The sequence below is a fragment of the Stegostoma tigrinum genome, chromosome 4 (assembly GCF_030684315.1).
Source record: "Stegostoma tigrinum isolate sSteTig4 chromosome 4, sSteTig4.hap1, whole genome shotgun sequence".
Taxonomy (NCBI): domain Eukaryota; kingdom Metazoa; phylum Chordata; class Chondrichthyes; order Orectolobiformes; family Stegostomatidae; genus Stegostoma; species Stegostoma tigrinum.
In genome coordinates this window covers 5,643,807-5,666,814 of record NC_081357.1, presented here as the reverse complement: position 1 = coordinate 5,666,814, position 23,008 = coordinate 5,643,807, and the positions used below count along the sequence as shown (strand labels likewise).

General features: G+C 45.1%; 1 protein-coding gene across 1 annotated transcript in view; it reads right to left on the bottom strand.

Annotated features, from left to right (window-relative positions):
- LOC125452339 (dynein axonemal heavy chain 8-like) overlaps positions 1-23,008 on the bottom strand; it is a 1,009,221-nt gene that overhangs the window by 311,650 nt on the left and 674,563 nt on the right. The window contains exon 57 of the mRNA XM_059645685.1: positions 12,168-12,392. Coding sequence (XP_059501668.1) covers positions 12,168-12,392 — 225 coding nt within the window. The remainder of the gene's footprint in view (positions 1-12,167; positions 12,393-23,008) is intronic.

Below are 23,008 nucleotides of genomic sequence, written 5' to 3'. Positions count from 1 at the left end.
TTTTCTGGCCCATTATATTGGTCCTGTTACGGGATCACAGAAGACAAAATCAAGTCAGAACAGCAGAACTTCTTCCTTAATTACTATGAATGAGGCAAATGGATTTTAAGGATAAAGTTGTAATTTAGTGGCTATCATTGCTGACAATGGGTATTGCATTCCAGCTTGCTTCATTAACTGAATTTAAATTCCCTAATAGCTCTGGAGAAATTAGAACTTTGAAGCATTTATCTAGATTACTGGATTGTTAATCTATGGACATAGGTTCAGTCACACAGAAGCTATCAGTAAGTGATCTTTTACAAGGAATTGAGTTGTATGAGGAAAGATCTGAATCAAATCCAAGACCCCCTGGGGACCTGCTTAAATTTGTGCAAGTCCTCCCCAAATTTGATGAAATGGATGCCAACACATTTTTTCAATTTTTTCAAAAAATATCTTGCAGATGAAGCAAACCAAATAAAACTCGACATTGCTCATTCAAAACATGTTGATTGGCAGAGTTTATGAGGTTTATGCTTTTCTTTTTGAGGAGGCTTGCAGATTATGAAATGCCGAAAGGCTATTTTGGTGCATACATTGTCACTTGAAGATTGCAGGTGGACATTTTGGAATATCCAGAAGCTGCCAAGGTAGATCTGTATAGAATTTGAGAAGGTAAAGCAAGGGTAACTTTCAGCATTGAATGCAGACATTAAAAGATAAATACAACATATAAGACATTTTGGGAAATTATCATCTTGAAAAAATTTGAAAATTTATTCCTACCATGAGTACAATTTCACATAGAAAACCAGAAGATTGCAACAGCAAGATAGGCAATTGAGATAGCTGGTCCACAAATATAAATCTATTCCTGGTGTTGTCCCAAACTGAAGATTTATAGAAGTTGGAAGGGGAAAGGAAGGCAAGTGTTCCAGAGTTTCCTGCTGTATGTAGAAAGGAAGATGCCATGTATAGGAATGATGTTTGAAGGCATAAGTGTCTCCGATATCACAAGGTGGGACATGTTCATGCTGATTGCAATAAGTTGCAGAGTATCAGGGTATACAAGATCAGGACAGAGCAAGGAGCCCTGATTGAGAACATAACAGAGCAGGTTATAGTTCTGGGACAACTACTGCAGTTGGGAGACCAATTATAATCACTGCTGAGAGTGCAAAGGCAAAGAAGCAAAAGTAAAAAATCCCATGAAGTTCTTGTCAAAAGGAAAAGTAAGTTCTTGTTCCCGAAATGAGTTTCAAGAATTTTCTTTTGAGATAACAAAGTGTGGAGCTGGATGAACACAGCAGGCCAAGCAACATCTTAGGAGCACAAAAGCTGACATTTCAGGCCTAGACCCTTCATCAGAGAGAGGGGGATAGGGAGAGGGTTCTGAATTAAATAGGAAGAGAGGGGGAGGTGGATCAAAGATGGATAGAGGAGAAGATAGGTGGAGAAAGAGGATGTGGCTGTTGCTGATTAGCCCCAGTGTTAGCAGGGAGTGGAAAGCTGTACCTTTCTATCAGATGCACCTGGCGTGTTGCCCAGTCTGGAATGGTATCTCTGGGTTGTCCATAATTTACCTATGGACAAATTGACTTGTTTCAAGAGGATGATTTGGCAGGTAAGCTTCTCCAATAATCACAGAAAGGCCAAGTCAATTCCAGGAAACAGAGGAACTTCCAGAGTGTCATTGTGTTAAAGATGAGATTCTGTTGAAGAATTGGAGACATCCAAGACTTTCAGGTGGTTCATCATATTGAGATACTGTCAAAATATCATCATAAAATATTAAGGATTGCTTAAGAATTTCTGATGGTTGGGCATGTCAGAAGAACAGAAGAAATTGACATTGCTCTCTGATGAAGGGTCTAGGCCCGAAACGTCAGCTTTTGTGCTCCTGAGATGCTGCTTGGCCTACTATGTTCATCCAGCTTCACACTTTGTTATCTTGGATTCTCCAGCATCTGCAGTTCCCATTATCACAAATTGACATTCTTGTCGGACTGGTCTTCATTCAGATATGATTCAATTTTGGAAAACTTTCCAAATATGCCAGAAGGTAGGACTATAAGACCACAGGAGCAAAATTGGGCCATTTGATTGATTGAGTCAGTTCACCATACGATCATGGCTGATATGTTTCTCAACCCTATCTCCTGCTTTTTCCCTGCAACTCTTGATCCTCATACTAATCAAGAACCTATCTATCTCTGTCTTAAATACACTCAATGGCTTGGCCTCCACAGCCTTCTCCAGCAATGAATTCCACAGATTAACAATCCTCCATCTGAAGAAATTCTTCCTTATCTCAGTTCTATACAGTTGTACCTTCACTCTGGGTCCTCAGGTGCTAGACTCTCCTGTCTAAAAATTGAATTAGAATTAGGTTTATTGTCACATGTTCTCAGTCACAGGGATACAAAATTACAGCAAAAACTGTCCAAAGTTGCCAAATCCAATACCATCTTAGGTACAAAGAGATATCTAAGTACAAAGTATGAGGTATAAGTTAGAAAAACAAAGAAATAAAGACAAAAGTTCAGCACTACAGACTTTCAAAACCAGGAAGTCCATGTTGGGCTTCACCTTAAGGCCGGGACTCCGTGCTGGGCTTCCTCAAGCATGAGAGTCCGTGCTGGGCTTCCTCGAGGCCAAGAGTCCGTGCTGGGCTTCCTCGAGGCCAGAAGTCCGTGCTGGGCTTCCTCGATGCCAGGAGTCTGTGCTGGGCTTCGGCGAGGCCAGGAGTCCGTGCTGGCCCTCCTCAAAGCCAGAAATCCATACTGGGCTTCCTTGAGGCCAAGAGTCCGTGCTGGGTTCCTTGAGGCCAGGAGTCCGTGCTGGGTTCCTTGAGGCCAGGAGTCCATCGATTCTGCGCAGGCTCAACTCTCCACCATCTATGCCATGCAATGAATAGAGTCAAATAGACAGAAAAAAAGATAGAGGGACAAAGAAATCACAATAAGAGGAAGACGAAGAAAAGAAACAGATGGAGTTGTTAAGCTCCAGCTTAGGAGCCTACTTTGCTGCCATCACTGTGGAACTGGAGAATGAAGCTGGAGAAGTTGTAGGGAAAACAAAAAAAAATGGCAGAAGAAGTAAATAGGTATTTTGTGATCAGAGATAATGGGAACTGCAGATGCTGGAGAATTCAAGATAACAAAGTGTGGAGCTGGATGAACACAGCAGGCCAAGCAGCATCTCAGGCCTGATGAAGTGTCTAGGCCTGAAACGTCAGCTTTTGTGCTCCTAAGATGCTGCTGGGCCTGCCATGTTCATCCAGCTCCACACTTTGTTATCTATAATAGGTACTTTGTATTGAAAGTATTATCACAATTGAAGACACCTGCAGCAAGATGACCTGTAAGTTCCCTTCCAAGACATTCACAGTCTTCACTTGGGACTTTGTCACTGTTCCTTCTGTGTTGCTGGATCAAAATCCTGGAACTCTGTTCCGAACTGCGACATGGGTCTCTCTCTGCAGAAGTGGACTGCAGAGGTTTAAGAAAGCAAGTCACAGCTTCTCTCAAGGAAACAAGGTTGAGCAATACTACTGGCATGGCCAGTGATGCCCTAATCCCATGAACAAAATGGTTGCATATGGGTGGTGGCATTCTAATGGCTCCTAGCTATCACCTACAACCGTGTTATTGTGAGCAGTGTTGGATGCTGTGGAAGGTAGTAAAGAGGGAGCATTGATGACTCCTGACTTTGGAGGTAAAAAGAATTCTCAGAGCAATATGTATCTCAGTGCAGAAAGGACTGATGTTTAAACCACAGTTACGATCTCCTACTGTGTCTTTTTTTATTCACTAGTGGGACATGGACATCGTTGGCTGAGTCAGCATTTATTGCTCATCCCTGGTTTCCCTTGAGAAGGTGGTGGTGAGTTGCCTTATTAAACTTTTCCCTTCCCCTCCCCATTTCTGAAGAAGGGTCCCAATCTGAAACTTCAGCTTGACTGCTCCTCTGATGCTGCCTGGCCTGTTGTGATCCTCCAGCTCCACACTGTGTTACCTGAGACTCCAGAATCGGCAATTCTTACTATTTCTTCTTAAACTGTTGCAGTCCATGTGCTGTAGGAAAACTCACAATGCTGTTCAAGAGGGAATTCCAGGATTTTGACCCTGCAACAGCAAAGGGATGGTGATATGTTATCATGTCAAGGTGGCGAGTAGCTTGGAGGGGAAAATGTAGTGGTGGTGCTCCTGTCTATCTGCTGCCCTTCTAGACATTAATGGCTGTGGTTTTGCAAGGATCTTTGGCAAATTTGTGCAATGCATCTTGCAAATGTTACACACTGCTATTACTGTGCATTGGTGGTGGAGTGACTGGATGTTGGTAGATGTGGTATGAATGAAGCAGGCTGCTTTGTCCTGGGTGGTGTGGCCATGTGAACAGCTTTTGGTGGAGTCAGGAGGTGAGCTGGTTGCTACAGTATTTTTAGCCTGTGATCTGCTTTTGTAGCCACTTCTATGGCAAGTCTATTGAGTTTACGTTCGATGTTAACTCCCAGGTAGCTGGGGATCGAATATATTGTGATTGTTATATTGTCTTTCATTGGAGATGATCATTGCTTGGTATTTGAGTGGCATGAATGTTACTTGCCTCTTTTCAGCCCAGGCCTGGATATTGTCCATGTCTTGCTACATTTAGACAAAGACTGCTTCAGTATCTGAGGATTTGTGAATAGTGCTGGATGTTGTGCAATCATCAGTGAATATCTCCACTTCTGATGGAGGGGAGGTCATTGATGAAGTAGCTGAAGATGATTGGCCTGAGGTAATAGGGCTCCTGCGGCACAGTGATAGTATCCCAATCTCTGGGCCAGGGTTAGATTTGATTTGATTTATTGTCATGCATACCCTCTCAATACAGTGCAAAGCTTTTTTTTGTGTGTGTAGTACAGGCAGATCATAGTAAGCAAGAACACATAGATCATAGAGTGAAAAAACTTGGACAGAGTGAGGCATACGGGATACACTGCATAGGACATGCATGAAGCAAGATTAACATTTTCCAGATCAACATTATTTGAAGTTAGGGAGTCTATTCATTGTCTAACCATTGTCAGGGTAGAAATTGTTCTTGGAAATGTTGGTGCATATGTTCGAGCACCTGTATCTTCTGCCTGATAGAAGAGGTTGTTGGAGAGCAGCCCCGGAGTCAGAAGGGTCTTTGATGTTGGGAGTTCTTCCATGGTAACAAGTAGTGTAATTGGAGTCCATAGATAGAAGGTTGGCTTCTTTGATGGTCCAGCCTATACACACAACCCTCTGTAGTTTCTTACAGTCCTGGGCAGACCAGTTGCCATACCAGGCTGTTATGCACCTGAATAATGTGCTTTCCATGTTGCATCTATAAACATTTGTGAGGGTCTGAATGGACATGCATATTTCCTAAGCCACCTGATGAAGAAGAGGCATTGTTGTGCCTTCTTGATCTACTTGGGAGGTCCAGGACAGGTTATCAGTTATTGTCACTCCTAGTAACTTTATGCTGTCAACCCTTTCAACCTCCATTCTATTGATATAGCTAGGGAAATGTTTTGCACTTTTCTTTCTGAAGTCAATGATCAGTGTTTTTTTGTTTTGCCCACTTTGAGAGAGAGATTTTCATCATTGCACCACATGACCCAAGCTCTTTATCTCCTTTCTGTACAACTGATTCATTGTTGTTTGATACCCATCCTGCCATGGTGGTGCTGTCAGCAAACATGTAGATGGCATTCATTGAGAACTTTGCCTACACAGTCATGTGCGTACAGGGAGTACAGTAGGGGGCTAAGAACACAGCCTTGGGGAGGATCCAGTGTTCAGTATTATAGTGGAGGAGGTACAGTTGTCTACCTTCACTGTTTGAGGTCCATGTGTCAGAAAGCTGAGGATCCAGTTGCAGACTGTGGAGACAAGATCTAGGTCTCAGAGTTTTTAGATCAGTCTGGAGGGGATAATGTGTTGAAGGTGGACATGTAGTCAATGAACAGGAGTCTGATGTAAGCATCCTTGTTGTCCAGATGTTCCAGACATGAGTTCAGGGCTAGGGGAATGGCACCCACTGCAGACCTGTTCAGTAGGTAGGCAAATTGCAGGGCAAGTTGAGAGGTTAGAGTTGATGTGGGCCATGAACAGTCTTTTGAAGCACTTCATGATTATGGAGGTCCAAGCCATTGGGAGGTGGTCATAAGGCACATTGCATGTGCTTTCTTTGACACTGGGATGATGGTGGTCTTCTTCAAGCTGTTGGAGACTTTGGCTTGTAGGAAGGAGAGGTTGAAGATGCCAGTGAATACCTCCTCCAGCTGGTCCACACAAGATCTAAGTGCATGGCCAAGGTGACCTGGTTTCAAGTCCCACCTGCTCCAGAGTTGTGTAATAACAACTCAGAACAGGTTAACTATTAAACACCTATGCTGTGGAACTCCTGCAGAGATGTCCTGGAGCTGAGGTGACCGACCTCCAACATCTGAGAGATGCTTCGTAAATGATGATAATCATGTCTGTTATTCTCCAAGTTTCTTTATGCCCACAGGACAAAAATCAGCAGCTGCAGCTCCTACCCCTGAGGTACAATTAACAAACTCTGAGAAAGAGAAGGCCTTAAAGGGTGCACAGGTGTACATAATTTGGTGGATATTTATAAGCCTGCTCTATGTGACCCTGAGTATGCCTCCAAGTACTGCAGCAACAGTGGCTGTTGGGCATTCCCACAATTCCAGGGCTGTCACTGCAGCAGGTGATGAATGAACAACCACCAAAGATATCCCAGACAAAGAGGCAGCATTGTCTGCAAGTAAGCTTCACTATAGCTAATGGTAAGAAGTGAGCACCAACTGCTTGCTCAATGGTGGCCCTGTGGAGGCACGGTACTCACTGTATTTCCTCTTAGGCTAGGATTCAAAATTCAGATTGGGGTAGTGGCCCAACTGATTTGTTCTTTGTCTCAGGGTGAGTAGGAGAAATAGAAACTAATCAGTCTGTTCATTTCTGTCCCTCCTGCTCTTTCACATCAATGTAAGAACCAGTTTATGGCCATCCAGCAAGAATGGGGTCAATTTTGCATAAATAAAAAGCTTACTACATTTCTTCAAACCTATTCTCTTATACCTTTCTAAACATGCACCTACAATAATGGCCAATTTTTCATGTCTACTTTCAGATGTTACAATATAGCTAGTTATTCTGATTTATGGAAAATAAAAAGAAAGTAATGTTTGTTCCAGCTGTACTGATAGTGGAATAAGAATCAAATCATGGTGTAAATACACAACTAGTGGATTCTGACAATTGACACTTTAGGCTCAGATACACAGTCACATATAGAACTATGAAGGATCCCTGCTTCCAAATCAGATTTTATTATTATTCAGGTAAGTGTGACTTTAAAAAGGCTATTTTGTCCTAGATTTTTTTTAAGATTGGTTGTAAAGGTGGAGGTTTTGAACTGGTTATTAGAGATGGCTAAGTAATAGCTTAGGTGGGCTATAGGTGTTTTTTAAAAAGTTGGAACAATGGAAGCAGTGTGAATGGGAGTGGCCAGTTCTCACAGACCAGGCTTTCTAGTTTTGTTCAGAGATAATGGGAACTGCAGATGCTGGAGAATCCAAGATAACAAAGTGTGGAGCTAGATGAACACAGCAGGCCAAGCAGCATCTTAGGAGCACAAAAGCTGATGATTTGGGCCTAGACCCTCCATCAGAGAGGGGGATGGGGAAGAGGGTTCTGAAATAAATTTCTAGTTTTGTTTTAGTTTTGTCAGTCAGAAGCTGTTTGGATCCCAGAAGAGTTTGGAAGTTTCAGTGAATGATTCCGAGCTGTTACCTTCTCTGAAATCTCTCTGTTCTTTCATCCTGGATTGAAGAATCTCTATCTGTATCTACCTTCTTGCCAAGGCATGTGTTTATATGGTGTTACTATTTCGGAACAATTAATTAGTAATTGGTACTGCATCTATTATTCGGTTAAATTTTCCAATAGTTAAATATTTATAAATTACTCTGTCGTTTGTTTGTATGCGATAGTGTTTAAGCAAATTGTGATATGCTTAACATCGAATAGTTTGACTGATTGTACCTCACATCTACCTCTAAAAAAAGTAATACAGTAAAGTCATAGAATCGTAGACTAATACAGCATGGAAACAGGCCTTTTGGCCCAAACTGGTTGAAGCTGACTGTGGTGCTCACTCAGATTGTTCCAATTGCCTGAATTTGGTCCATATCCCTCTATACCTTTCCCATTCACGTACTTGTCCAAATGTTTTTTAAATGTTGCTATTGTACCTGCCTCAACCACTTTCTCAGGTAGCCCATTCCATATACTTACCATTCTCTGTGTCAAGAAGTTACCCCTCTCTGATGAAGGGTCAAGGCCCGAAACGTCAGCTTTTGTGCTCCTGAGATGCTGCTTGGCCTGCTGTGTTCATCCAGCTTCACACTTTATTATCTTGGATTCTCCAGGATCTGCAGTTCCCATTATGTCTCTCAGTTACCCCTTAGGTCCTTCTTAAATCTTTCCCCTCGCAACTTAAACCTATGCCCTCTGGTTTTCACTTTCCCAAAAGATTAGATGCATTCATCCTGTCTATGTCTCTCATGATCTTATAATAAGGTCAACCCTCAATCTCCTACATTCCAAGGAGTAAAGCATTATCCTGGCCAACCTCTCTCTATATAACTCAGGCCTACTAGTATTGAAAGCATCATCATAAATCTTCTTTCTCACTTTCCAGTTAAACTATGTTTTCCCAAGAACAGGGTGACCAAAACTGCACACAATACTCCAAATGCAGTCTTAGCAATGACTTAGATAACTGTAACATAACATTCTAACTCCTATACTCAATGACTCAACCAATGAAGGCCAGCATGCCGAATGCCTTCTTCACCACTCTTGTCTACCTGTGACACGGCTTTCAACAAAATATGTACTTGTACTCCTAGGTCCCTCTGTTGCACAACACTCCTCAGGACCTTCCCATTTACTTTATAAGTCCTACCTTGGTATGACTTTCCAAAGTGCAACACCTCACACTTATCTGTATTGAATTGCATTTGCTACTCCTCAGCCCACTTCCCCATCTGATCAAGATCCCTCTGTAATTTTTGAAAACCTTCCTCATGGTTAATGATACCTTCTAATTTTGTATCATCTACAAACTTACTAATCATGTTTTGTAAATTCACATCCAGATCATTTATGTAAATAATAAATAACAGAGGTCCCAGCACCAACTCCTATGGCACATCACTAGTCAGGCTTCCAGTCCAGGAAACAACTTTCAACCATCACCCTCTGCTTTCTTTCATTGAACCAATTTTGAATCCAATTAGCTAGCTCTCCCTGGATTCTGGGCAAGCTAACCTTCATGACTATCTGCCATGTGGGACCATGTCAAAGGCCTTACTAAAATCCATATAGACAACATCCACTGCCCTACCCTCATCTATCCTCTTGGTTACCTCTTTGAAAAATCCTAAAAGATTTGTCAGACACGACTTCCCATGCACAAATCCATGCTGACTATCCCTAATCAGACCTTGACTATCCAAATGCTGGTTGATCCTGTCCCTCGGTATCCTCTCCAATAATTTGCCCAACACTGATGTCAGGCTCACTAGCCTGTAGTTTCCTCGCTTGTATTTGCTACTGTTCCTTTCTTAAACAAAGGAACAACATGAGCCACCCTTCAGTCTTCTGGAACTTTACCAGCGGCTAACATTGAAGCAAAACTCCCTGCAAAGGCCTCTGCAATTTTTTCCCTAGCCTCCCACAACGTTTGAGGATGGACTCAATCAGGCCCAGGGGATTTTTATCCACCTGAATGCAAATTAAGACTGCAAACACCTCCTCTCTGGTAATACGTATGCGGTCCAAAACATCCGCACTTGTTTCCCTTGTCTCTTTAGCATCCATGATTTTCTATTCAGTAAACACTGTGGAAGAATATTTATCAAAAATCTCCCCCATCTCCTGTGGCGGCACATATAGAGGCTATGCTTATCTCGAGGGGATCTATTGTCTCCCTCGCTGCCCTTTATATTGAAAGAATACTCTTAATATAGCTATAGAACCTCTCAAGATTATCTTTCACCTTATCTGCCAGATCCATCTCATTCCCTCTTTTTGCTTTCTGATTTCCCTCTTAAGAGTGCTTCTACATTTTTGATAGTCATTAATGGATTCACTTGACCCTGATAGCTTAAACCCAATGTGTGCCTTCTTTTTCTTGACCAGAGCCTCAATATCCCTTGTTGGCCAGGGATCCTTAAACCTGCCAGCTTTTCCCTTTGCCCTTAGATGCTGTCCCTGTACTCTGATATCACACTTTTAAAAGCCTCCCATTTGTCAGTCGTTCATTTTCCTTCAAACAGACTCACCCACTTAATTACTGCTAGATTCTCCCTTAAGGCCCCAAAATTGTTCCTACTCCGGTTCTGCACCTTAACCTATGGAGCTGTCCTACCTTTTTCCATAACTGAGAGTTATGGTCACTGGAACCGAAGTACTCTCCAAATGACATGTCAGTCACTTGGTCAGAAATAACAGGGTGTAGAGCTGGATGAACACAGTAGGCCAAGCAGCATCGGAGGAGCAGGAAAGCTGACATTTTGGGCCTAGACCCTAATTCAGAAACCAGCCTCATTTCCTAAGAGGATGTCCAGTGTTGCACCCTCCCGAGTAGGGTCCTCTACATAATTGATTTAGGAGACCCTCTTGGACACGTTTGACAAATTCCACCCCATCTGGTCCTTTTACACTCTGGGTGACCAGTCAGTAGATAGGAAATTAAAACCTCCAGCCAATACTACTCTATTATTTGTACAAGTATCAGCAATCTGTCTACACATCCACTTGTCTAGTACCCGCTGGCTATTTGGGGGTCTATAATACAGTCCCAACAGAGTGAGCATCCCTTTCCTTGTTTCTAAGTTCTAACCATATGGCTTCATTTGATGACCCCTTAAGAATATCTTCTCTATTACTGTTGTTATGTCCTCCATTTTATCAAAAGTGCAACCCTTCCAACTCGCTTCCTTGTACTTCTGTCACACTTTGTATCCTGGAACATTGAGCTGCCAGTCCTGACCTTCTCTTAGCCATGTTTCTGTTGTGGCTATAATGTCCCAGTCCCCAGAGCCAATCCATGTTCTCTGCTCATCTGCCTTATCAGTCAGGCCTTGTGCGTTGAAATAATGCACCTTAAACCAGAAGTCTTTTCCCTCCCTTTATTGTGCGCCTGGCTAGCCTGAATAGTAAACCTGCTCTTGATGGCTAATGTATTTCACCCTGACATCTTGATGGCCTCTCTCTTAATCAGAGTCCCACTCTACCCGCCAAACTAGTTTAAACCCTGCACGGCAACACTCGCAAAATTCTGATCCAAATTTGTCCCCTGATGAAGGGTCTAGGCCAAAAATGTCAGCTTTCCTGCTCCTAAGATACTGATTGGCCTGCTGTGTTCATCCAGCTCCACACCTTGTTATCTTGGATTCTCCAGCATCTGCAGTTCCTATTATCAATAATATATTCTTATTTTTTTTCTGGTAGATTACATGTAGAAACAATAACATAAAGTCAGCATAGTCTTACTCTTGTATTAAGAAGAAACAACTGGGGATGATTCAATCTGAGGGTCACCGTGCCTCAGGTGAGGGGAAAGGTTAAGAAGTAGAGTCCTTCATTGTTACCTCAGCCAGAGCAGGAATTGAACCCACACTGCTCACATTACCCTGTAGCACAACCCAGCTGTCCGGCCAACTGGGCTAACCAACTTCTTCCCTCATTAGTCATTTGATCATCTAGTGAAAGTCTGTTGCAATTGCACAATGGATAGATGCTCGCAGCAAGAGCAAAATAAATAAAAGAAATGGAAGAGAGCTGAGGTTTGAGTCAGATTGAGCCAAGTTCAGGATCAGGTTGAAATGGATGTTGGGTGAAGTCAGAGCCGAGGTCAAGCCTGCGAGATGAAATGCAGCCTGGTGTGGAGGTGTTGGGAGTTGAGTTGAGTTGAGTTGAGGAGTGAGTCCAAAGCTATGAGACTCTGGACTCATACTTAATTGAAGCAATAAATCAAACTTTCATTGAGGATGCCCAGATGAAGCATTCTCTTTTCAAATAGCAAGTGTATAAATTTGCTTACAAAATGCAACAATGTGAATTAAAATGAAGAAGAATTTTTCATACCAAGTCATCGAATATATCCCGTTGGTGAACATGAATGGTAACAAGAGTTTCAAACTGGATTCTCTGAAATTTAGTCAGGTCATGTGTTGTTTGGGCAATAAGAGAGTTCAGCAGCTCCAGGAATTTCTGATTAGTCGTCTGCATAATCTTTTTGCTGTCTTTTGCCAATCTAAGTGCATCTTCAGAGTCCCGTGTCCACAATATCTGGATTGCTAGAATTCCTACCTGGAAGTACAAAGTGAAATACAGATCTTTTACGTACAATAAATGATCCAGACAAATAACTGGAACCGGAACACATGACTTGATAGAATGGAAGCAGAGACACTTTTTCCTTTTCAGGCTCTATTAATAGTTCCAAAGAGAAAAACTAAGAAAGAGACAATCCATCTTTACTTTTAAAGATCTGAAACTTGGAATCCTACTTTCCTTTCATCCATTAGTCTGGAATGATTTTTCTGTAAAATCATTCCACCTGATATTTCCCTCCATCCTAACTTGCTCAATTTTACTTTCTGTTCAACTGAATTCAAATTGTTTGAAAACAAAAAGCAAATGTATAATTCCTCCTCATAGTACAAGAAGTTAGAGTTAAGCCAAATTTGACCTGTCTTATGCAAACTGTCAAGCAATCATAACTTACTTTCATAATTTATTGATTGATTCAGCATAGTGAACCAAAACAATCTCTTCTCATTATCTTTATTATCCGCCAACTCTCTGATATCTTTATCATAACTTATTGATTGTACTGATCGACATTTTCCAATCAGTATTGATGCCAAGGTATATGCTGCCAATCATGATATAAACTGTGATCTTACCTTTTACCATTGGAGCTTTAGAGTTGTCTGTTTCAATTGCAAGACATAGGCATCAAACAAAAAGCATCACCAAGGGGATCGGTGAAGTCCAGAGTGCCAAAGCAATGCCCCCTTTGATGTTAGCAGTGCACAGACGTACAGCAGTCTTTCAGTGTTGTGATGACAGTTTTGTAAAGTTCATAAAAACATGAAAACATAAGAGCTAGGAGCAGGAGAAGGCAGTTCAGTACTTGAGCCAGCTCTGCCATTTGATATGATCATGGCCAAGTATAGCCATAACTCCACTTCCCTGCCAACTCTCCATAACCCTTGAATCTACTCCTTATTAAAAATCCTTCTCCTCCTTTAATTAACTCAATGTCCCAGCATCCACCACCCACTGGGGTAGAGAATTCCACAGATTCATGGCCTGAGAGAAATAGTCTCTCCTCAAAATTGTTTTAATTCCACTCCACTTACTGTAAAAGTATGACCTTTCATTACAGATTGCCCACATGAGGAAACATTCCTTTCTACATCTACTTTGTCAATGCCTTTAGCATTTTAGGTACCTCAACTAGATCTCTGCCCAATGTTCTAAAGTGCAGAGAATTTAAGCCTAAAATTGCTCAATGTCTCTTCAGAAGACAAACACCCCACCTCTAGAATCAATTTAGTGAACCTGTTCTGAACTGCCTCCAAATCAATTAGCGAGTTTTGAGAAGATTTGTCATTCCTAGAAGCATGGCATTCCAACCGGAACTCCATCAACAAACACATTGATTTGGAGCCAATCTACCGCCCTCTGAGAAAAAGAACAGGAAATGACATCACCAACCCAAGGAAACCTAAACAGATAAATAGAAAGCGGGACATAACACCAGCGCTTCGTCGGAGGCTCACTGATGATGTTACCTAGAATGGTGATTGATTGTCTGGGAACAAACCTTCCAGCTCAGTGAACCAGCTTACATCCGGAACAAAATAAAGACCCACTCTTTTGTGGACCGAGAGGAGGGGAGCATTGTGTTGGAGGTGGAAGGAAGACGTCGGGTTGGCTGTGCACCCTTGCGACCAGTGGATCTTAATGCTGGCTTCGGCCTAACGCTGGTTCAGGGGAGCAGCCAACCTGCAACGATGGCTGCGGCAAGTGCTCGTGCCCCAGGTCAGGGGGTCCGGAACACCATCCGTGTTTCCGTGAAGAAGGTGGATGAAGGTGCACCTGTGGACCGCACCTTCTTTGTGAAGAGGGTCCTGTTGGACTGTTGTGGGTTCGCTGCTGCGGACATTTACTGCCTGCAGGATTTCCCCGGAGGGGGTTTTTACGATGTAACCTTCAGGAGTGCCAAGCTTTGCGAGCGCTTCCTGGAGGTTTTCAAGGAGAAAGGAGGTGAGGCCCCCTCTCTGTATTGACCGCTGTCCTGCTGTTTGTGATGCCAGCGCAGAGGAGCCGTATGGTGACTGTACACATGTACAACCTGCATGTGCCAGCAGTTGATGTCCTGACCTTCCTCGGAAGGTACGTGAACATGGAAAGGGACCTAACCGACATCATGGACCCCTTTGGCATCTGGACCAGTAAGAGGCAGGTCAAGGTGACGCTGAAGATGGGCGCGGATGGGAACATTGTACACCCACTGTCCAGCTTCGCGATCGGTGGGAGCAAGGGCTACCTGACCTACGCAGAGCAACCTAAAGTCTGCCATGCCTGTAGTAGGTCAGGTCACATGGCGGCCGACTGCAAAGCCACCATCTGCAGGAACTGCAGGGAGGAGGGACACCTTGCAAAGGATTGCCCACAAGAGAAAAGCTGCAACCTTTGCGGGAAAGCGGGCCACCTCTATAGGGCATGCCTGCGGCGGGGGACCACCTACGCCCAGGTCGCCGGCAGGGGAAATGCGGGGCCAGCCCCCCCAGAGGAGAGGAAGGCACCAGGGCCCTGCAAGGACCCCACTAATGTGCAGGAGGGCCAGGTCGTGCAGGAGGGCCCAGCCCTGCAGGATGGGCCCGAGGCCAGCAAAGCGCCCCTCCAGGCTCTACTCCTGCCCCCGACAACCCAGACTCGATGGAGGCGGCGACAGGCGACCCAGGGGAGTGGACGACAGTCCAGAAAGCGAGGAGGAAGGTGCGTCAGTGGGCCCAGGAACCACAACCATCAGGCGGGAAGAGGCAGCTACAGGGGGGCTATAAGAGCTCCTCTGACGAGGGAGATTCGGAGGGGGCCCGCCCAAAGCAGAAGCTAAAGATCTCAAGGGAGAAGAAAAGCAGCACCCCGCTTCCAGGTGACGGGAGGCGTGCTGAGGCTCCCTCCAACACCCAGTCATGTTCCGCTGGGGCACTGGAGGGCACCCGGAACTTCCAGGCGGGAAGGAGGAAACAGCGCGTGGGGAGGGTACTGTAGTCACTGCCCACAATGTGGGTAAGAGTTGCGAGCATTAATGTGCGCAGCGTCAAGTCCACTGCAAGATGTGTGTCCACATTGGCCTACCTGACCACTGTCAAGGCGGACCTCCTGTTTCTGCAGGAGTGCGGGATACCGCACCTCAGCAGGTACGGGAAATGGTCCGGCGCCTGGACCTGTGGGCCTTCGATCTGGTCGGGGGGTAACGACTGTCGCTCCTTGGGCCTGGCTATTCTGCTGCGGGGGCACAACTTCACCATCTCTCAAGTTCAGAAGGTGGTGGGGGGGCGCCTCCTAGTGGCTGACATCACCTACAGGAACGCTCCCCTGAGGCTGATCAACGTGTACGCCCCAGCGGTACGGAGTGAGCGGTTGGCCGTCCTGCAGCGGCTTCCATCCCAGCTGGCTACGTCCAGGCCGGTCATCCTAAGCGGAGACTTCAACTGTATCATCGATGCAGATGGAAGATCTGGCTTGGGGACAGCAGGTCGGGGGAGTCAACTGGACGTCATGTCCAGATTCCTGATGGGCACGGTGAAGGACGCCAAGCTGCTCGACATCTTCAGCACCCCTGCAGACGGGGCGCAGCGGAGGTACACCTGGTCGCGGCCAGACGGGTCTATTCGCTCAAGGATAGACTTCCTGTTTGTGTCACGGGCGTTCTCGGTCAGGTCCAACGGCGTCGAGCCGGTGTTCTTCTCTGACCACTGCCTCATGCTGGCCGACCAGCCGGCCGGCAAGGGGATGTGGAACCTCAACACGACTCTGTTGACCCCAGAGAACGTTGAGGAGCTTAAGAGGGAGTACGCCGGTTGGAGAACCGTGAAACCCCTCTTTGAGTCTCCGGGTGACTGGTGGGAGACGGTGAAGGAGAACATCAAGAGGTTCTTTGTCCTCAAGGGTGTTCGGAAGGCGGGAGAGAGGTGGGGAAAGCTCTCGCGACTCCAGAAAAGGGTGCAGAACCTGCTCCTTCTGCAGTTGATGGGGGTCGTTGTCACGGAGGACCTCTGTGAGGTGAAGGGCCAGCAAGCCTCGCTCTTTGCCGCGGAGGCCTCCAGGATAATCTTGTGGTCCAAGGTCTGCTCCGTGGAGCAGGAAGAGACGTGCTTGCGTTTCTTCTTTCAGAAGGTGCACAAAGAGAGCTCTGTGCTTAGCCGGCTGAAGGAGGGCGACGGCTCGGTGACGTTGTCTTGGCCCGACATTTTGAGGATCAGCAGATTCTTCTATGCCAGACTGTACGACACGAAGCCCACGGACAGCACGGCCTCCGAGTCGTTCCTGTCGTCTATCACGGAGGTCCTGGACAATGGCACGAGGGAGAGGCTCGACTGGCCGATATCCCTGGATGAGCTGACCAGAGCCCTCAAGTCCTTGGAAAGGAATAAGACTCCCGGGAGCGACAGCTTACCGGTCGAGCTGTATTCCGCTCTGTGGGACCTGGTCGGCCAGGACCTGCTGGAGGTGTACGATAGTGCGCTTCGGGCAGGGGAAATGTGCAAGTCCATGAGGAAGGGCATCATCACCCTCATTTACAAGAGGAAGGGGGAGAGGGAAGAAATTAAGAATTGGCGTCCCATTTCACTACTGAACGTGGGCCACAAAATCCTGGCCAAGGTCATAGCCAACCGGGTCAGGTCTGTCCTGGAGTCGGTGATTCACCCTGACCAAGCCTGTGCTGTGCCAGGCAGGAAAATCGCTGAGAGCCTCGCGCTCATCAGGGATACGATCGCCTACGTGCAGGACAGGCGGGTGGACACCTGCCTCGTCAGCCTGGACCAGGAGAAGGCCTTCGACAGGGTCTCTCATGCTTACATGAGGGACGTCCTCTCCAAATTGGGGTTCAGGGAGGGCATCCGCAATTGGATCCGGCTGCTCTACACCAACATCGTTAGCGCAGTCTCGATCAACGGGTGGGAATCGGACAGTTTTCCCGTCAGATCTGGAGTCAGGCAGGGCTGCCCGCTCTCTCCTGCCTTGTTCGTGTGCTGTGTGGAGCCCTCCGCCGCATCCATCAGGAAGGACGTGAGCCTGAAGGGCGTGACTATCCCAGGCAGCGGAGGCCTTCAGGTCAAGACCTCCCTGTACATGGACGCTGCCGCCGTCTTCTGCACCGATCGTTGGTCGGTGAGTAGGCTGTTGGACATCTGCGGCCAGTTTGAACTGGCCTCGGGTGCCAAAGTCAATAGGGGTAAGAGCGAGGTCATGTTCTTCGGGAACTGGGACGACCGCTCCTTCATCCCCTTCACCGTCAGGACAGACTACCTGAAGGTGCTGGGTGTTTGGTTCGATGGAGCTGGGGCGTGCACTAAGACTTGGGAGGAGCGTAACACCAAACTGAAGCAGAAGCTGGGCAGGTGGGCACTCTGGTCCCTCTCCATCGCGGGTAAGAACCTGGTTGTCAGGTGCGAGGGGCTCTCGGTACTGTTGTATGTGGTGCCGGCCTGGCCTATTCCCTGGACCTGCGCCGCTGCGGTCACCCGGGCCATCTTCCACTTCATTTGGGGGTCAAGGATGGACCGGATCCGCAGGGACACCATGTACAAAGACCTGGTAAATGGGGGAAAGGGCATTCCGAACGCCACCCTCGCCCTGATGACTACCTTTGTCTGCGGCTGCGTCAAGCTGTGCGTAGATCCTCAGTATGCAAACACCAAGTGTCACTACTTACCGAGGTTCTACCTGTCCCCGGTGTTGCAAAGGATGGGCCTGGCCTCGTTGCCGCAGAACGCTCCGAGTAGTTGGACCGTCCCGTACCACCTGTCCTTCGTGGAGAAATTTTTGAAAGGAAACACCTTTGACCACGAGGCCATCAGGCAGTGGTCAGCACGTAGTATCCTTGAGACCCTTCGGGAAAAGGAGAGGGTGGATCCCGTCATGTGGTTCCCCATGCAGACTGCCAAAGTCGTTTGGCAGAATGCCTCATTGCCAGAATTTTCAAACAAGCACAAGGACATTGCTTGGCTGGTGGTGAGAGAGGCTCTGCCAGTGAGATCCTTTATGCATGCCTGGAATCTTTGCGCCACTGGACGCTGCCCTCGAGGCGGCTGCGGCGGGGGGGGGGGGGGGGAACGAGACTGTCGATCACCTCCTTCTGGAGTGTGCCTATGCGCAGGAGGTCTGGAGGGGGATGCAGTGGTATTTGTCGAGGTTCGTCCCGAGCAGCTCTATGATGCGGGACTCCGTGTTCTACGGGCTGTTTCCCGGGACGCACACCGAGACCAACATCAACTGCGCCTGGAGGACCATCAATGCGGTGAAAGACGCTCTTTGGTCTGCCCGCAACTTGTTGGTCTGCCAGCTGAAAGAACTGACCCCAACCGAGTGTTGCAGACTGGCACACTCCAAGGCCCAGGACTACATGCTGAGGGACACGCTAAAGCTTGGGGCAGCCGCCACCAAGGCGCGGTGGGGAAAGACCACCGTACGAAACCCCTTGTCCAGAATAGATAAAAGGGCCCTGTCTAGTAACTGGGCCCAGCTGGCGCCTTCCCCAACTGGTCAGGGGGCCAACGGGGACTGTGCGGGGTGACGACTGCCGGGGTATTTTCTTTGCTTTGTTTTTTTCTTCTTTTTTTTTCCTTTAGTTGGTGTACGTACCCCCTGGGTAACCCAGAGCAGCTTGCATGACTGGGTAGGTGTATAAATATGTTTTTTTTGTACATCTTCTGAAAAAGTATATTTTTTCAAATAAAAAATAGTGATGAAACGTCTGAAAACTAACCTTCCAGCTCAGCAAGCAAACTCAGATCCAAATCAATTACATCTTTCCTCAAGTAAGGTGGATTTTAATGTGTTTTTAACATTATTTTTACTCTTGCAGCATCAATTATCATTAATGTCTTTAAATATCTCAACTATCTTTAAATACTCATTATCGCCGGAGAAATGGTTACAAGGGAATGAAATCTGGGAATATTCAGGGGTACGTGGCTTGAGAGGGCAAAAAGGGAGAGGCTGGTGGACAGCTTTGTTAGTGGGGAATGGAATAAATACAACAACAAGAAATTTCAGATCAAAAGATGTAGGTTCCATTCAGGTGGAATTAATTTTCTTTTAAATGAATAAGACACAGATAGGAGTAGTCTATAGGACACCAGAAGTAATTATACAGTGGGACAGAGAATATCAGGAGATAATGAGGGGACGCAATAAAGGCAGCACATTAATCATAGGTGACATTAATCTTCATGTAGAATGCAATAGTCAATCAGCAGAGAAAGTCATGAGAAAAACCCACAAAATCTATTTGCGAGTTTCCTAGAACAACAGGTGGTGGGTTTAGGCTATTTTGGATCTGGTATTGTGTAATGAGGCATGTTTAACAAATGCTATCAGAGCAAAAGATCCTGAGCAAATGGTGACCATAATATGGTAGAATTTAGCATTCAGTTTGAGGCAGAGAAACAAATACAGAAGTTGCTGGGAAAGCTCGGCAGGTCTGGCAGCATCTGTAAATTAAAATACAGAGTTAACGTTTCAGATCTGGTGAGGAACTTAAGCTTAAATAGGGGTAATTACAAAGGAGTGAGGACAGAATTAGTTGGAGTGGACTCGGGAAGGAGCAATGGGGAGGTGATGGTATTATCGCTAGATTATTAATCCAGAAACACCAAGTAATATTCTTGGGATGCAGGTTTGAATCGCACCATGGCAGACAGTGGAATCTGAGTTCAATAAAAAATATCTGGGATTCAGAATCTACTGGTGACTATGAAACAATTATCAGAGAAAACCCAGCTGGCTCACTAATATCCTTCAGGGAAGGAAATCTGCCATCCTTAACCTGTTTGGCCTACATATGACTCCAGAATCACAGCAATGTGGTTGACTCTCAGTTGCTCTGTGCAATGGCAAAGCAAGTCATTCAGTTGTATCAATTGGTACAAAGTAGGGGAATCAAGGGTTACGGGGAAATACGGGAAAGTGGACATGAGGAAAGTCAGATCAACTAAGATCTTACTGAATAATGGAGCTTGTGGGACAAACATTCTATTCCTGCTCCTATTTTGTATGGTCTTATATTAATAATTTGGATGAGAAGAGTGAATGTACTAGATCCAAGTTTGTGGATGACACAAAAATAGATTGGAAAGCTAGTCGCCAAGTTGAATTTAAACAGTCTGCAGAGGAACAAAGACAGGGTTAAGAAACTAGGCAAGGTCCTGGCAGATGAAATATCATATGAGATTATGCACTTCGACAGAAAGAATAGAGAAGCTTAACAGTCTAGAAATGGAGAAAGATGGTGGAAAGCCAAAGCACAGAAATTTGTGAATCCTTGTCATTGAATCAGATCAGCCATTACCTTATTGTATGTAGGGCTGAATAGTCTACCCCTGCTCCTATATTTTAGATTCCCTACAGTGTGGAAACAGGCCCTTCAGCCCAACAAGTCCACACTGCCCCTGAAAGCATCCCACCCAGACCCATCCCCCTATAACCTACACACTCCTGAACACTATGGGACAATTTAGCATGGCCAATCCACCTAGCCTGCACATCCTTGTACTGTGGGAGGAAACCCACGCAGACATTGGGAGAATGTGCAAACTCCACACACAGTTGCCCAAGGTTGGAATCAAACCCAGGCCCCTGGTGCTGTGAGGCTGCAGTGCTAACCACTGAGCCACCATGCCACCCCATGGACTTATAGATCAATGTTTCCTCTAAAATGTCTCCCACTGAGGAGCTCTGTATGTGGAAGCTGAAGCCACAATGTCACTTCACTGACTGGAGTGAGCAGATCTCCCAGAAGGACAGCCTTGCAGCTAAGAAGAAACTTTGGGCGTGATCTAAGTTCAGAGAACAAACATGTGGAAACAGTTTGGATTAAAATGACAAATGATAAAAAATGAGAACCTACTAGTTGGAGTGGTGTACAAATCTCTAACAGTACCCACCCAGTAAATTGGAGCTTTCGAAAGAAATAAAAGGAGCTTGCCAGAATGGCATGGGAAAACTTTAATTACAAAAAGATGGGAAATATAAAATGGGAAAATATAGCCTTCTGAGAACTCCTGAGGAGTTAATAGAATGTTTTGGGATATTTTCTACAAATAGCCTGCTCTGAAGCCTACCAGACAGCAGGTGTACAAGGCCTGATACTGTGCAGCAGAATATGTTTCATTAATGATCTTATCGTGATGGCACAGCTAGGTAAGAGTGATTGTAACATTATTAAACTTCACATTCAGTTGCACGGAGAGTGGCCTGATTCCAAGTGTATTTTTAAACTTAAATAAGGATAACTATGATGGCATGAAAGCAGCACTGGTTAAATTAAATTGGCAAACTAGATTAAACAGTGTTTCAACCGAGATAGTGGTTCATTTTGAATAGTAGATGTGTGCTCTCAAGTTTAAAAAAAGGCAAAATCTGCGGTTAACCAGAAAGGTTACATGTAATATTGAACTTAATGAAAAAAGCATATAATTATACAAAGATATGTCAGAAGTGAAAAAAGAGAATGCTGGAGAAGATCAGCCAGTCTTTTGGAGCCAGAAGCAGAACTAACATTTTGAGTTCAATATGAACTCTTCTGAATAAGCATCATACTGGATTTGAAACATTAACTGTTTCTCTCTCCACAAATTCTATCAAACCTGCTCAGCTTCTCCAGCATTTGTTTTAATTTCAGATTTCCAGCTCTCATTGGAATAGACAGAATATGGTAACAGCAGAAAATTATTTAAAAATTAATAAGAAGAGAAAAGTTAAAGTTTGAGAAAAAGCTAGATGCAAATATTAAAATAGATAGTAACTATTTCTACAATATTTAGAAACAAGTTAGCAGAGTGAGAGCTGGTCCTGTAAAAATGTGTGTAGGAGAAATGATGATGGAAAGTTAAGGAATGGCAGATGAATTGAACCATTATTTTGCATTAGCTTTCAATAAAGAAGATTCAAGTAACATTGCAGAAGCGGCAATAAATCAGAAAATTAAAGGGAGAGAGGAACTCAGGAAACTTACAATTACCAGAGATGTTTATCTTGATCAACTAGGCCAGTGGGCTAAGGAATGGCAGATGGAGTTTAATTCAGATAACTGCAAAGTGCTGCATTTTGGTAAGAGTGTGTTGTCGATTCGAAGTACAGGTACATAATTAATTGAAAGTGGCATCACAGGTAGACTGAGAGGTGAAGAAGGTATTTGGTATGCTTGCCTTCATTGGTCAGAGCATTGACTACAGGAGTTGGAAGATCATGTTACAGTCGTACAAGACAGTGGTGAGGCTACATTTATTGAACTGTATACAATTCTCACTGCCCTGATGCAAGAAGGATATTATTAAACTGGAAAGGGTGCTAAAAAGATCCACAAGGATGTCAGCAAGATTGGTAGATTTGAGTTACAAGGAGAGGCTAGATAGAATGGGACATTTTTCACTGGAATATAGGAGGCTGAGGGATGACCTTTAGAGGTTTTTAAAATCATGAGGGGCACAGATAGGGTGAATAGCCAAAGTCTTTTCCCCTTGGGTTGGGAAGTCCAAAACTAGATGGCAGAGTTTAATTTGAGGGAAACGATTTAGTTTGATTTATTGTTGTAATACGTACCTAAGTATAGTGAAAAGTTTTGCTTTGCGTGCAGTACAAGCAGACCATAACACATAGGAAAATATAGATCTTAGGGTGTT